This window comes from Globicephala melas, chromosome 7, assembly GCF_963455315.2.
Source record: "Globicephala melas chromosome 7, mGloMel1.2, whole genome shotgun sequence".
In the NCBI taxonomy this organism is placed as follows: Eukaryota; Metazoa; Chordata; class Mammalia; order Artiodactyla; family Delphinidae; genus Globicephala; species Globicephala melas.
In genome coordinates, this window is record NC_083320.1 from 6,460,854 (window position 1) to 6,477,113 (window position 16,260).

Here is a 16,260-nt window from a genome sequence, read left to right on the forward strand (position 1 = left end):
TGACCAGGGGGAAGCCGGTCAGCAGAGTGAGAACCCCCAAACCGCCCAGGATGGAGGAAGCCCCCCAACCCAGCCTACCATGATAATGCAGTAAGGGTCGCCTTTGGGGCAAATTGGAAGTCCTCCAGGTCCTTGATGGTCTTGACGGCGTCGGTGACCTGCACCACACTCTTCATGAAGGCCATTTTGAGGCGGATGTCCTGTGCCCAGACCATGACGAGGGACAGGCTGTGAGGGAGCCCCGAAGACCCCAAGCCCCAGCCTGCGCCCCCAGACCCTGCAGCCGCATAGGATGCTCCTTCCCCAGGCCAAAGAAGAGGCAGTGCCAGGAGCGCTCTGAGAGATGGCTAGCCCCATTCTGCCTTTCAGCCACCTGGCGGAGACGTGGGCCAGGTGCTGGACAGGGCACAGCCCTCCAGTGCCCCCCAGCAGGTGCTGCCTCCCCGAACCCCTCCACGCTGTGCCCGAGGACAGCAAGGCCGGTCAGGGGACACCTTCACTGACCAGGGGCTCTGAGCCCTGTGCGTCACCACAGAGGCAGAGTAAGTTATGGACATCAAATCGTTTTTGCTTTTAAGGCAGGAATGAACCCTGAGGACATTATGTTAAGTGAAATTAGCCAGTCACAAAAGGATGAACACTGTGTGATTCCAGTTATACCAGATACCTGGGGTGTCAAATTTATAGAGACAGGAAGCAGAAGGGCGGGGGCAGGGGCTGGGGAGGCGGAATGGGGAGCTGGTGTTAGGGGGACAGAGTTTCAGTTTAGGAAGACGAAGAGTGCTGGAGATGAACGGTGGTGATAGTTGCACAACAGTTTGAACGTGCCTAACACCAGTGAACTGCATGCTTAAAAACGGTTATGATGGCAAATTTCACGTGATGTGTACTTTACCACAGTTTTCAAAACAATAATAATAAAGTCATTTCTCCTTTATTCTCTGTGTTTTCTCCTCCTTGCCTTTCCAAGAAAGTAGCCAGTCCCTTTGCATCTCTGAAGACAAGCCCATTCTTGTCCCTTATGAAAGGGCTTGGGTCAGGTGTCAGGGTGGAGGGCAGAGGTGAGGGAGGGAGTGCGAGGGGCTGGGAAAAGTGGGGGGCTTGTCTTCAGGGACCCACAAGCATCCCACCCAGCGCTCGCGGGAGGGCTGCTCCCCCCTCCCACTGCAGCAGAGAACAGCACAGATTGGGGCGATGGGCTTCCCAAATGCTGGGTGTCCGGTAGGACTCCTGGCTGTCTCCTGGGTGGGGCTGGCAGTGCCCAGATAACGATGCAGAGCGACTCTCCGCCAGCCTGGCTCAAAGAGAGCATCCCCTGGGCACTGTGGGTCCATGGCGTCCCAGGGTTATACCTGGCAGCTGCTGGAGTAGTGGTGAATGACCTTAGCAGTGATGGGGTTGTCCACGCGGGCTAGAAGCATCTGCGGGTGGCAGTACGAGGCCACGCAGCTGTACATCACCATGAGGGCACCCTTCACTGTCTCCCGCCTCCAGGGATGGTCCTTCTGTGAGGCCAATGAGAAGGGGAAGAACAAGTGTTGGCGGGGGGGGGGGGGGGCGGAGGGAGGGTCTGTTCCTTCATCTTTTTCCTGGGTGCCTGAAATGCTCACTCATTTATTCATTCATTCAACACATCTTTATTGAGCACCTACTATATGCTACGTCCTGGCTGTACAGTAATGAGCAAGTCAGACCAGGGCCATGACCTCTCGTTAGCAGGGGGTTTGTGTGGAACCCCTAAACAGAGGCTGTTGTGTCCTCCTTCACACCTTCACCTGACAAGCGTCTACTCTGGGCCAGGGGTTCCTGTGTCGCTGGGGATCCAGTGGGAACAGAAAGCCTCAGCCGTGCTCTCCTGGGAGGAGGTGCTAGAGGCCGCCCAACCCACCGTGGAAGGAGGGGCAGGGTTGCCCATGCTCTCCAGGCCTTGAGTAGAAGAAATCCAGGCCTCAGGTCCCACTCTGTGGAGAAGCTGAAGAAAAGCCTGGACACTCCCGATTCTCTCCTTCCAAACTACCAGACCCCCAGGGCAAGGGTCCGAGGTCAAGGCCAAAACCTTGGAGGTATCGGTGACTCCAGGTGGTTGCCCACTGGTGGCTCAGCCAGCCCAGGGCACTGTGCCCCGTGGCTGGGAGGGGCAGCCTCCAGAGGCTGGCCACTGGCTGCCTGGGTCCAACTCCCCACTTCACTTTGGTGAAGGAGACACAGAGGGCAATTTCTTACTGGGATCTAGTAAGAGCCTTGGCTGGGGGCTGAGAACACTGTTCCAAGAGGCCTCCGGAGACCTGATTATGGAGCAAGGGTGCCTCACCCGCCAAGCGCCGATCTGCCAGGACTGCTCCGACTCCTGGATCCTCTCCTCAAAGTCGTGGAGCACGTTCAGCACCGTCTTCACCTGGCCCCGGACACACAGGCCAAAGCACAGAATCACACCCTGCAGGGAGACCCGGCCAGGCAGGGTAGGGTGGTGGGCCAGGTCACCGGGGAGGACCCCCCCCCATACACACACACACACACACACACACACACAGGTAAACACACATGCATGCACACATGTACACACACCCGTGTACACGTGCACACACCATGTCCGCCGAGGGTCCAGACGGAAATGAGGTTGGGGTAGAAGGTGGCAGGTGTTCAGGCACCAAAGAATCTAAGAAAGAGTGGATCTATGTATACGCATAACAGATTCGTTTTGCTGTACACCTGAAATTAACACAACATTGCAAATCAACTACATCCCGATAAAAATTATAAAAAAGAAAAAAAGAAAGGGAGAATGTTACAATTTAAAGTTTTTATCTCCAAAATGGAAAACTTTTTTTCTGATTATAAAAATAGTATTTGTTGGGCTTCCCTGGTGGCACACTGGTTGAGAGTCCGCCTGCCGATGCAGGGGACATGGGTTCGTGCCCTGGTCCGGGAAGATCCCACATGCCACGGAGCGGCTGGGCCCGTGAGCCATGGCCGCTGAGCCTGCGCGTCTGGAACCTGTGCTCCACAACGGGAGAGGCCACAGCAGTGAGAGGCCCACGTACCGCAAAAAAAAAAAAAAAAAAAATAGTATTTGTTCATTGTAAAATCAAAATAAAAGATAACCACCCTTAACAGTTTAGGTGTATCCTTCTAAACTCATTTATGCATAAACACCTAGACTTCTTTCACATAACCGAGGTCACGCTATATATACTGTCTCATACTGTATTATTATACTTAATATATAAAGGGCAGCGTTTCCATGAAAAAGTGTGGATTGTATAATATTCCACATGTTGCTATACTATCATTAATTCCACAAATTCCTTATAGAAGAACATGTAGGTTGTTTTTAATGTTTGGCTTTTATGCCCAATGTTATAACGAACATCTTTATCCAGTTGCTTTTGGGCAATTATTTCCTTCAGACAATTGACAAAATGTTAGATTTTTGAGCCCAAGTTTTGGGCCCTATCCAATTGAGAACCCAGAAAGGTTCAATCAATCTACACCCCCATCAATGAAGTATAGAAGCCTTGTTTCTTGTATTCTAGGCCAGGGATTAGCAAAGTACAGCCCTAAGGCTAAATCCAGCCCAAAGCCTGTTTTTGTGGATAAAGTTTTATTGGAACACCACCACTCTCTGCAGTCTATACAGACCATGCTTTTGCTCTACAATGCAGTTGCATAATTGTCACAGACCATGTGGCCTGCAAAGCTGAAAATGTTTTTGTTATCTGGGCTTTTACAGAAAAATGGCTAGGCCAACACTAGTCATTATCTCTATCATCTCTGCCCATCAGATGGGTAAAAAGGGTCTCACTGTTGCTTAAATTTGCATTTCTTTAAGAAAGGGGCTTACTGGCAGCAGAAGGTGGTTCACGTACAGTTGCCCAGTTTGCGCACCGTGCAAGAGCACCCAGCTGAAGGACTGAACTGAAGCCACCCATGCTCTTCTCGAGTCATGCAAGACCACATGCTGCCAGTAGGGGGCACCTTGTTCAAATTCACGCAAAGGTGCTCTCTGAGCTGGTGCTGTTGGGGACAGTATTTCCCTTTATCAAGGCCAGGTTTAGGATTTGGGCTTAGGGATTTAGAATCAGGGGTTCAGACTAAGGTTCGGCACTGGGTCAACAGAGCTTTAGGGCTACGTCTATATGGTGTAACTAGGCTTCATATTCAGTCTTTGACTTAGCTTTGGGGGATTCAGGTAAACAGCCTGAAATTCAGACTCAGGTGGAAGCTGGGATTCGGGATTTAAGGAAAGGGGTGAGGGTGTGGAGGGTGGGCTATGTTCAAGTATAGAAAACGTGAAGCAACCCAGAGCTGTGATTTCTTGGCCCACCCAGTAGTGTCTATAAAAGAGGAAATGAAGGAGGTGCAGATGTGGCTGAGACCCATCGCCCCTAACCCCTGTCCCACTTCCTGCCCTCGCTCACCATGTGCGCTCACCGCTGCCCTAATCAGGGTCAGGGTCCCCACGCAGATGGCCTCCTTGCTCACCTCCATCTGGCTGAGGAAGAACTTCATCAGCTCCTTGGGGTAGGAGCGGGCTGCAGGGGGAAGGACCGCTTTAGTCGTGCCCCCTGAGCCAGAGCAGCGGGACAAGGCAGCCCCAGGCCCAGTGCTCAGAGGGGCCGGGACTCCCGTGGGCTCACAGCGGAGCTGGGGGAGCCTCACCAAGGGCTATGAAGCAGTGCGCGACCTCCGTCAGGCTCTGGCTGCTGTACTGCCGCTGGGCGGGGGCCTTGGAGCACACCTAGGGCGGGGTCACACGGGGAGGGTGGATGAGATCTCAGCCGGACAAGGGACGCAGCTGCAGGAGCACCACGGCCTCGCCCCCAGAGGGGTGTAGGAGACACGTGAGCGGGACGGGGGCCCCACCACCATCTCACCCTTCGCCCTGGTGGGCCACGCCACCTGCCGCGGCCCCCTTCCCATGGGCCCACCCTGAGAAGGCCACGCCCAGCACAGCCTGCCAGCCTCACCTGGACATGCAGTTCCGTGAAGATGGTGTGCAGCTGCATTTGGGGCACAGGGGTGTTAGTGGTCACTGACATTTCCAGGATCTGCCTCAAGACCTGCAAAAGGTGGGAAGTGGTGGCACGTGACCTTCTACCGACTCAGGGTCAAACTCCAGACCTTTGCTACTCTGTGTTTTCTGTCAACCGGATGTATCAGCTTCCTCTGGGAGCTAGTTAGAAATGCCACGTCTCAGGCCCTGCCCAGACCTCTGAATCCAACTCTGTTTCAACCAGCCCCCGGTGATTCCCGTGCACGGTAAAGCTTGGGCAGGGCTGCACTAGGGCCACCAAGCGCGACATTCAAGGCCTTCTTCCCCTTTCTCTCCTAGTCACTGGGAGGTGAAGCCCATCTTTAGACCGAATGATCTACACATGGCTCCCCAAACCCATCCCATTCATTTCTGCTCCCAGCTCTTACAGTGAAGAGCCTCGCCTCGTCTGTAGATGAGTGACACCTTGCACAATATACATCAGCCCAGGTCGCGCCTCCACTCAGAACCTTGCAAAGGCTCCATCTCACAGGAGTTCAAGGCTGGCAGGGGTCGAATGGTGTTCCCCCCAGAATTTGTGTCCACCCAGAACCTCAGAATGTGACCTCACTTGGAAATAGGGTACTTGTAATTAGTTAAGGACCTCGAGATGAGATCATCCTGAATTTAGGGTGGGCCTTAAATCCAATGACTGGTGTCCTTACGAGAAGTGGAGAGGACACAGAGAGACACAGAGAAGATGGCCATATGAAGATGGAGGAGGAGGTTGCCGTGATGCAGTGCCTGGGGCCACCAGAAGCTGGAAGATGCAAGATTCTCCCCTAGAGCCTTCAGAAGGAGCACAGCCTGCCAACACCTTGATTTCGGACTTCTGGCCTCCAGAACAATGAGAGAATAAATTTCTGTTGTTTTAATCCACGCACCTCATGGTTCTTTGTTACAGCAGCCCTAAGAAACTGACACAAAGGCCATGACCTTACTGTGGCCTCCAAAACCCTTTGGGATCTCATCCTTTCCACCTGGAATGGCAGCGTTCATTTCTTGGAAATCCTACAGGTGCCAGGCCCCATGGCTCTATCTCCCACCCAGATGATACTCCCCACCCGGTACACTTGGGACACCCGGGACACTCAAGCCTCCAGCCCAGGCCGCTGCCCATTCGGCCCCTCACCTGTGTGATAAAGAGTGCCTCCAGGTGGGCCTGGTACTCTGCCAGCAACAGGGCGATGTAGTCGTACACCTGCTCACGCACGTTGTCGCTGGGCAGGATGAGGCTCAGCATAGGCTTCAAGGACTTGATGAGCCCCAGCTTCACCTACCACAGAAGCGGCGTCTCCAGACCCCTGGGCCCAGGACTCAGCAAGGCCCAGTGATGTCAGCCCCATCCACAAGATAGAGGGGACCTTGGAAGTAGAGTCCAGGCCTCCCCCGGGCCCCAGAGGTGGGCAGTGAACCCAGACTTTCCCCCAAGTCCTGGCTCTGTCACTTAGGTAACTGGGCAGACACTTGACCTCTCTATGCCTCACTTTCCTCAGCTGTAAAACAATCCCATGGCACAGAGTTGGCATGGAAATCGCTCTCATAGGTAAACCACTCGGAAAGCGCCTGGCAGGCATGTGAAAGGGACCCTCATCTAGCACCTCCAGGGACCTTTATCAAGCCGCCTTCTGAGGCTCCAGGCCCACGTGGCTCCACCATTAATCAGCTCCCCATCTCCCTGGACCACGTGGTATCTCAGCCCCACCAGCACCGCAGGCTGGGGAGCCGTGACCCAGGGACCATGCGGGCCCCCCACCCCCGAGCAGGGCAGTCTCACCTCGGGGTTGTTGTCCCTAAGCCACACGGTCACAAAATAGCGATACATGGGGAACAGCTTCACAGCAAACTGCTCCGCAGTCATCACGGGGTACACACTGTCCTCTAGGTGCCTCAGGTGAAACTGCATGGTCTCGCAGAAGGTCTCCATGGCTGTCCGTGGGGATGTGCAGTGAGCCCAGAGGGGCAGGAAGAAGGACAAAATCTCCCCAGGCCACCTTCTCAGGAGGGAGCCCTCATGCACTTCCATAACTAGCAGGTCACTGAGATGGCCAGACACTGCTAGAAAAATCTTCTTCTGCGTCCCTCCCTCTCTGCCCTTCCAACTCCCTCAGAGCCCCCTAATGTTTATCCTGCATGTCTGTGTGTGAAAGACTCCCCGGAGGGGGCAGAGCAGGTGTGACTCGGCACCAGCCCTTGATGCCCATGTGCCGAGGTCAAGGCCGGGGCCTGGAATAAACCTCTTTTTACTCACATCCTGGGGATTCCACTGCAGAGGGTGGCAAACACATTTTGCCCTAATTTTCTCAGGTATTGGGGATTTGGGTCCACAGAAACATTAAGTTATCAAAACCTGGGGCAATGTGATCAGATATAAATGGCATCAAAGACCTGCCCAAGTCAAGCCAAACCTGGAAGCATGTCCCCGGTCGCCCCCTCCTGTGAACCCCATCACCCTTCCATCTCTACCTGTTTACTCCACCTCCCCAGCCCCCAGCACCCCGACTGGGCTGGACCTGCTGGCCCAGGTGGGATACGTACCACTGCAGATCACCTGGCGCATCTTGGCTTCCTTGGCGAGCCTCAGCATGGTGAATGTGGTAGCCAGGGTGATGCCCATGTATGGCATGAACCCAAACACTGTGGGGCACGGGCAGAGGTCATGAGGAGTCAGGGCAGGGGAGTCAGCAGAGAGGACAGCCCCGCCAGCTGCATCTCCAGCCCCGGCGCAGAGCCAGGGGGCTGTTTTGTGCGGGCTGGGCCACAGGGGAGAGTGGGAGGCAGGGGAGGTAAGGAGATGGAAGCCGGTGAAGGGGGAAGGAAGTGGGAAAGAGAGGAGGAGGGGAGAGAGGTGGAGGAGGAGGAAGAGGAGAAGGAGGAGGAGGGAGAGGAGGGGGAGGAGGAGGGGGAGGAGGGAGAGGAGGAGGGGGAAGAAGGGGGAGGAGGAGGGGGAGAAGGGAAGAAAGGAGGTAAAGAGGAAGTGGAGGAGGGGGAGGAGGAAGGGAAGGAGAAGGAGGAGGGGAGGAGGAGGAGGGGAGGAGGAGGAGGGGAGGAGGAGGAGGAGGGGGAGGGGGAGGAGGAGCAGGGGGAGGCAGGGAAGGGGGAGAGGAGGCAGAGTGTGGGCTCTTCCAGCCTCTGACCCCTCTGGGTGTCCCACAGACGTTCTGGGATGAAGAACCAGAGGCTGTGAGTGAGAAAGTGAAAAGGCAACAGGCATCAGGAGAAAGCAGAGAAAGAAGGGAAACTGCAGTGGGAGGGGGAGAGAGAAAGAGGAGCGGTGACAGACCACACTAGCCTCCAGCCCCGCTCCCACTAGCTCCCCTTTCAGATCCCTCGCCTGCTGGACCCCATTTCTGCCCCTCTCCTGGCTCTGGCATCAGCCCACACACAGGCCCCGCCCGCCCTGCCCCCAGAGCCCCTCCAGCCACGATCTCATTTCTTTCCCCGCCTGCCTTCCCTGCCTCTGCCCCCATCCCTCGCCTGCCCCCCACTCGACCAGCCTCCGCCTCCAGCCTCATCTTCCCAGGCGCCCCAGGAGGATGGGCCACGACTGGCCCCTGGGCCCTTCCTGAGTCCTTCTCCTTCTCGCAGGCTCCACGACACCACACTGCCCTCAGTTTGCTCCTAGATCTTCCGGTTCAGTCCCCCCTGAGCCTCCTCGGGCCCAGGGTTCCTCCGGGCTAGGTGCTGGCCCTCTTCTCTCCTCCCTGTGCTTTCACCCCCTGGGTGACAACAACTCTGGACACCACGTACACTCGAGGCCCCCTGCCCGCTGCACTCTGCTTCCCGCTTAATGACCTTGATGACCTCTCCACCTGGACATCTCTCAAGGGATGCAAACTCAATTCACGCAAAAGAAATTCATCTGAGCCCTAAGTTCTCTCTCCCCCAGTGCTTCTGGTCTCAGGAAATGAACACACTATACATGCAGCTGTTCAAACCTGAAACCTGAGTGTCATTCTTGCGTCCTCCTGGTCCTTTGTCTCTCACACACACTCCATCGGCAAGTCCGCTGACCAGAACCCCATCTACTACTCACGTCTGTCCTCCACTTGCCGAATGAGTCCCAGCCTGAGCCACGGACACCTCACAGTTACACACCCCCCACCCCCTCTCCGTCCACACCACAGCAAGAATGGGCTTCCTGGGGGGCTTCCCAGGTGGCGCAGTGGTTGAGTCTGCCTGCCGATGCAGGGGACGCCGGTTCATGCCCTGATCCGGGAAGATCCCACATGCCGCGGAGCGGCTGGGCCTGTGAGCCATGGCCGCCGAGCCTGAGCGTCCGGAGCCTGTGCTCCGCAACGGGAGAGGCCATAGCAATGACAGTCCCGTGTACCAGAAAAAAAAAAAAAGAATGGTCTTCCTGGAAGTTTCATCAGGCAACTCTGCAGCTTGAAATCCCTCAATAGCTTCCCAGTGCCTTTAAATAGAGTCCAGACTCTTCGCCACGCCCACTAGGCCCTGCCTAACTCTCCAAGCTCATTTTACACCCATCACCCCCCTCTCTCTAGCTCCGGGCATAGTGACCTCTCAGTTCTTCAGAGAAACCAAGCTTTCTCCTGCCACAGGGCCTTTGCACATTCAGTGCAGGATGGCTCCCTCATCTACTACTACTTCACACAGATAATCATCATCTGAGTCTTCCGGTCACAGCTGAAGCATCGCCACCTTCATGAGGCCCTCACAGAGATGAGGTCCTCTTGCCCTCAACCTGATCTCAAAAAGCCCCCTGGCTGTCCTCTTCATAACTGCCATCTCATATTATGATTATCTGTTTTCTTGTTTACTGGTTCACGGTGTCTTACTCACCTGTGGCCCAGCACCCACCCCAAGGCCTGCATGGAGCAAGCACTCAGCACATGTTCGTGCAATGGAAAGGGAGGGAGGGAAGCAGAAAGTGAGAGAACGGGGCCAGAGAGGGAGAGAGGAGAGAGAGATTTCGAAGAGAAGGGATGACAGGAATAAAGACACAGAAATGAGAGGCGGAAACACAGAGAGAGAATCTTGGCAGCTGAGAGGGACAGAGAGACACACAGAGATGAAAAGGAGGAATGGCAGAGAAAGGTAATAAGAAATGCAAGGGGGTGGGGCAGAGACAAGGGCAGAGGCCCGGCAGGAACACGGGATGGTCTGAAAGGGGTCAGATACTAGGGCTGAGGCCCCACGGGCCCTACCATTGCCATTGGCCAGCTTCGCCAGGGTGACGATGACAAATTCTTCGGCGAGGTTGAGGGGTCTGAGGCAGTGCTGTAGCTCATAGACAACCAGGCTGAAGTGGTTTCGGGACAGGGCCACCAAGGTGTCGCTGGCCACCTCTGCCCTCACGTAGCCCTCCACCTCCAGGGGACGGGAGAGGGATGTGTGGCGTCACCACCTGCTCCAGCCCTGCTGGGCTCCCTTGGGCTTGCTCAGCGTACTCCTGCCCCAAGAGGTAACCGGACAAGGGCCTCGGGCATCCCAGGCCGCACCTACCAAGGCCCAGCCCCTGGGTCGGTGGGAGGCAGGGCTCTACTACCTGCAGCATCTCCCTCATCTCCTTGGAGGTGATGGTGACCAGCCTCTGGACGCAGCACTCCTCCAGCTCCCCCTGCTGCTGGGGAACCTCCTGCAGGACGCTGTAGATGTTGACTTTGCCCTGAGTGGAAATCTGGGGAACGAGTATGGCGGGTGGGAAGGTCCTGGACGGGGCAGTAGAGGCTGTGATGGACCCGGCCCCGCCAGAGCACACGAAGTCACACGTCCTCCCTCCTATGGGTCCTCCTCCCAAACAGTGCGAGATTATGATTTATAAGAAATTTATGTTTGGTCTTCATCCAGTTTCTGGCACAGAGCCCCTAAAATCTTTGGAATTTCCTAAGTGATGAGAGTGACAAAGGTGTCTTTTGTTATATTGAGATGGTTTTTGGTCCACACCTAAGGATGGGGACTGGTTGGCAGGAGAACCAATCATCTGATTAGAGGATTGGAACTTTCATTCCCACCCACTTGACCTCCGGGGAGAAGAGAGAGGCTTTGGAAGTGGAATCGATCGCCAATGGCCAGTGATTTCATCAACCATGCCTAGATAATGAAGCCTCCATAAAAACCCAAAAGGGCAAGGTTCGGAGAGATTCTAGACTGGTGAACAAACAGAGATTTGGCGGGAGTGGCGTGCCCAGAGAGGCCCTGGAAACTTCGCGCCCTTTCCCAAACCCTCACCCCATATGTCTCTTCCATCTGGTTGGTCCTGAGTTATATCCCGTTAAAATAAACTAGTATCTAGCAGGTAAAATGTTTCTCTGAGTTCTGTGAGCCACTCTCATAAATTAATTGAACCCAAGGAGGAGGTCATGGGAACCTCCAAACCATAGCCAGTTGGCCAAACTTACGATTGGCATCTGAAGCAGGGGCGGGGGTGGGGTCGTCTTATGGGACTGAGCCCTTAACCTCTGGGATCTGACACTATCTCCAGGTAGACAGTGTCAGAATTGAGTTAAATTGTAGCACACCTAGCTGGTGTCAGAGAATTATTTGGTGGCGGGGGGAACATCCACACATTGAATTTGGATGCAGAATTATCATTGCCTCATCTGGTCGATGATCCCACCATCCTGAAACTGCCTAAGACTCTGACCCCGATTCCGCCATCTCTCACGCCACCCGCTCCCTTCCTCCCATCAGGCTCATCCAACTGGCCCTGTCAGTGTGGCCTGCAAATCTGTCCTCTCCTCACTGTTTTCAGCCCAGCATACTCAGCTAGGCAGGTGTCAAATGGTCAGCACACAGGGTCCTCCACAGATTTGGCACTGACCCTCTTGCAAGTCCAAGGGGACATCATCTATTTTGCTTCTTAGATAGCTCTTGTCACAAGGGCGGACTCCTCTCCACGGGGACTGTTACCTGCAAAACGCTCTGGGAAGATGGCCCCCTACCCTGGCTGGTAAGGAGGTCACTTACCAACAGTCAAGACCTTAGCAAATTTGGGGACCTCAAGAGAAGAGGAAGTCGATGACATTTATATGTTCTATGAATGACATCCAGTACAGAGAGTCTTGGCCTTTCTTTCCCAGTCTCGATATAGCAAGTAATAGGGGCTTGTAAACTCCAGTGAGAGATTCCTCATGAAAACTCCTGGACCGAAGAGAACCGTGTGGCCTTCGCTGCCTAGTCCGATGGCCCTTGTTTTCTCAACCTCTTCATTTTTCTTCTTTTTTATTGTCCCCTAAGGAGCCTTCTTAAGCGTTTTTTCCTAATTGCCCCCCACCATGAAAATGTAATGCCACAAAGATATAGTATAGCTGAGTATACATATCTGTGCTTTGTACATCAAAAACTAAAATACCCTTCGCACACGCCAACCCCCGCCCCCACTGCCGCAAGAACCAATTTTACCTGCTTTGGAGCAGTATCACCCCGTTGAGAATTCACGCTCTAGATTTTCAAGGCAAACTCAAGGAAGCCTAGATGTGTAGTTAACACTGTTGTTGCAGATATGTAAACAGCCAGGCAAATTATAATACGCCCAGCCTAATTTCTGCGATCGAAATTAATCTTTGGAGAATATTTACGGGCGCAAGAGAAAAATTGTCAAAGACTTGGAAAGTGGCATAAAACAGGCATGGGTGGCTTCCCAGAGGCAGGCTTGGTGCTGTCTGGCTGCCCCTGCAGGATCATCCGGCCTGTGGGAGTGTGTGCCTTTGATCACCTGTGATAGTCTAGGCTATGCTACGTCTCCACGGAGATAGAAGGTAAGTTTTAGGAAACTGACGCTGAAAATGATTCCTGTTCGTGACAACGCAAAGAAATTTTGTCTGGTAAAGAATGTAAATCTCTATAAGTAAAATTGTCATTTTAACAGATTTTAACATCTTACTGGTTCCTTCACTAATTAAAGAATAACTAAAATCTCGAACACAGGTCAAGTTACAAAATATGCCTACTTGTTTATCATCTGTTTATTGCCACTGATCATTTATCATGGCCTGGGTATTAACCATGGTTTTTAAAATTTTCTATATTTCCTGATGCTTTGACTTCTTGGGGCCTTGTGGGCCCTGGAGAGACTGCCCAGGGTTAGTCAACTGCTAGAGATGGCAAACAGCTCACCCACTCACGAGCAAGCTTGTCAAATACAAGCAAGCCATCCAGGCTCCACGTACCGGCCACCTCTCCTATCAGGCTCTCACGCTCTGGACCACTATACACCTGCTCTAATCACCCCAGGGCCAGGCACCAGACGACTCAGGGCGGCCCCTACACCCCAGACCTCACTGAAATTATCCACACTAGCCAATCCGACGTCTGCTCATCCTGCCTCGCCGGATCTTCCCCTACAGAAGCCACAATAAATGCTCCTGCATACATTTCCCCCTTGCTCCCTCTGCCTCCTGCCTGACTCTGGTTCTTCCTTGTGGGCCTGCATGGCATGGCGTGCCCCTGCCTCTTGGGATCTGTGAGTAACAGACCATCTTTTCAAGGGCAATCATCTCCTGAGCTGTTGGTCTCACTATACCTGAATAATAATAAAACCTATGTTTAAAAAGACTTTTGCAAATTCTTTGCCTATGCTCCTGGACCCCGACCTCCCTCAAGGCTGCTACGTATCTTCTTTCTATAAAATAAAACTTGCTATTAAGAATTCCTATAAGGACCTGCTCTGCTACCCACTCTCAAATGCTCAAGAATAGTCTAAAATTCAACAGCTCTCCAAGTGTGGTCCCCAGACCAGCAACAGTGTCACCTGGGACCTTGCTAGACATGCTGATTCTTGGGCTTCACCCCGTACCTACTGAATCAGAAACTCTCACGATGGGCCCCAGAAATCTGAAGTTTTAACAAGTCCTCAGGGGATACCGATGCTCTGGTCCAAACTCTACCCTGTCATACAAAGCCCACCATGATCTTGGTTACATTTTCCATCACCCCCATCAGCATCCTCTACCCCAGCCTCTGCCCCAGTAAACAGCCTGCCCACTGGCCAAGCACCCCTGCACCCTGCATCTGGTGTGTCTCTGTTCCCCCACATCTACCTGCTTCACCCCTGCTCAACATCTTTGCAACTCAGGTCACCTGCTCTAGAACGGTGACTCCCAAACCCACTGTGTCAGAATACTGAGGAGCTTTGAACACCTGTGAGTGGCCCAGGCCCCACTTGGGCCTCAAGGGCCGAGACCCTCATAGTCTGCTCATTGTCTGTACCCCAGAACCTAGCCTACATCCACAACAATCAGTAAATGTGTGCCGAGCAGTGGATGGACATGCAAACAGGTGGCCAGGCTCAGAGGAACGGCTGAGGGAGAGGAGGTCCTACCTCTGGCACCTGCAGGCAGCGGATGAGAGCGCCCGTCACCACAGAGGGCTCAGTGGCGGCCCTCTCCTGGATGATCACTGAGGCCAGCATCTTCCGCATGTCAGGACCTGCCCCAGCAGCGTCCGTTTTGGTTGACTCGCTGGCCATGATGTTGAGGAGGTTTGTGACTTGTTGGAAGGTACCTGAGACAAAGGTGGCACAGGTGTGATGCTGAGATGACCATTACAGGGCTTGTTCCTTGTGATCTGGTCTCCCTGATACCTGCACAGCTCTAGCTCTGCCTGGGGCATGATTGGGCAGGGACCTTCCTATCCACTGTACAGATGGAGAAACTGAGATCTTGACCAAGACTTGCCCTCCAGGAGTTAGTGGCCGAAATGAGGCAGGAGTGCAGGGAGGGGGTGGCTTTCTTACCACTGTCGTCTGGTTCCAGAGGTTCCAGGTCCTCTGTCTCCTCTGACACGTCCTCATTTGACTCTGTTGATGCTTCTGCCAATCTCTTCCTCAAGCTCTTTTGAGATAATAAGATTTGTAAAATACATGGTGTGTCATCCCACCATAAGACGACCCCCCACGAGTCACACCCTGCATAACCCCCTTCCCTAGAGTGTGGGAGGAACCCATGACTTGGTTAGACCCATATTCTAGCCAATACAATATGGCAAAAGCAATGGGAACCTCCCATGATGCGATCACCGCCATGATTACATTATGTCATATAAGACTACATCTTAGCAGACTGGAGAGAGATTCTCATGCTGGCCTTGAAAAGTAAACAGCGGTGATATAAACTGCCTATGGAGGGGGCCATGTCACAAGGAACTGAGGGCCTCAGTCTTACAACTACAAGGAACTGGATTCTGCCAACAGCCACATGAGCTTGGAAGAGGACCAAGCTCCAGAAAGGACGCAGCCCAGACAACATCTTGAGTGCAGCCTGTGAAACCCTAAATAAATGACCCCGCTAAGCTAAGCCTAGACTCCTGACCACGCAAACTGTGGCATAATAAACAGGTGTCATTTTAAGCCACTACCTTTAGGTAATTTGCCACACAGTGATCGATAGCTACACTTGCTTAGGAAGGGCCTTTCCTCCCTCTCTTCTGGACACTGAAAACTAACGATTAATGAGAAACGCCTCTCGGCAGGTCTCATCGCTCCTCTCAAGGGGCTCTCTCAACATCGGCAGCTTCTCAAGGGCTGACAAACACCAACACAGACATCAACACTGAGGGATAAAAGCTCCCAGATCCTTTTTCCTCCTGTCCCAAGTTCCTCAAACTCCATCCCAGGGCCCTTCACCATCCTGTGTTCCCTTCCTCCTGGGAATCCTTTAAGGAACAAGTCTGGGACCTAAACACTGACCTTTTCTCAGAGTTCTCTCCTGGATGGAACAAAAATACACCACAAGAAAAAGCTCCATTCTCTGCCTGATACACATCAATGGTAACGTGGACAATGGCAGGTTGGGTTGACAAAGGAGTGAGACCTTCGGGCTCCTCAGTCGTAACTCAGACAGGGAACAGGTCCCCTGACAGGGTGGGAGGGTTTCACTAGAATCATCACCGTTGGGTCCCAGACCCTTGGAACTCTCAGATCCAACTGTCTCCCTGAGCTCTGAACCCAGGGCTTTGAGGAGTGCACAGGGCGCTGGGATTTAAAAAACCCACATTATTTTGTTAATCAACATTTCTGTCACCCATATGTGGGGTGAGGTATGGTGGCCTGTTTGGGGAAAGGAAATAGAGGGGGGGATTCACAGCCAAGTCCCCTGGGGATGTAGTGATAGGAGCCCAGGGTGGGGAGGTGTGATCTGGGCAGCTGGAGGAGATGGGGGTGACAGAGAGGTCCTGAGAAGAGGATTTCTCTTCCCCAAGGACTGGACAGCTTGCGGGATGGAGCAGTGTGGCCCTACTGACAGCCACTACATTTAGGTAATTTG

At 53.6% G+C, this 16,260-nt stretch overlaps 1 protein-coding gene across 1 annotated transcript in view; it reads right to left on the reverse strand.

Annotated features, from left to right (window-relative positions):
* The window catches only part of MROH2A (maestro heat like repeat family member 2A), a 35,502-nt gene extending 19,743 nt beyond the window's left edge, over positions 1 to 15,759 (reverse strand). Inside the window, 15 exon segments of the mRNA XM_060302634.1 lie at positions 79 to 200; positions 1,353 to 1,505; positions 2,312 to 2,434; positions 4,402 to 4,532; positions 4,660 to 4,738; positions 4,968 to 5,060; positions 6,165 to 6,308; positions 6,810 to 6,961; positions 7,571 to 7,669; positions 10,204 to 10,366; positions 10,545 to 10,676; positions 14,319 to 14,500; positions 14,733 to 14,827; positions 15,406 to 15,418; positions 15,684 to 15,759. Of these exon segments, the coding sequence (XP_060158617.1) occupies positions 79 to 200; positions 1,353 to 1,505; positions 2,312 to 2,434; positions 4,402 to 4,532; positions 4,660 to 4,738; positions 4,968 to 5,060; positions 6,165 to 6,308; positions 6,810 to 6,961; positions 7,571 to 7,669; positions 10,204 to 10,366; positions 10,545 to 10,676; positions 14,319 to 14,500; positions 14,733 to 14,827; positions 15,406 to 15,418; positions 15,684 to 15,759 (1,757 nt within the window).
* Between the last annotated feature and the right edge of the window lie 501 nt (positions 15,760 to 16,260).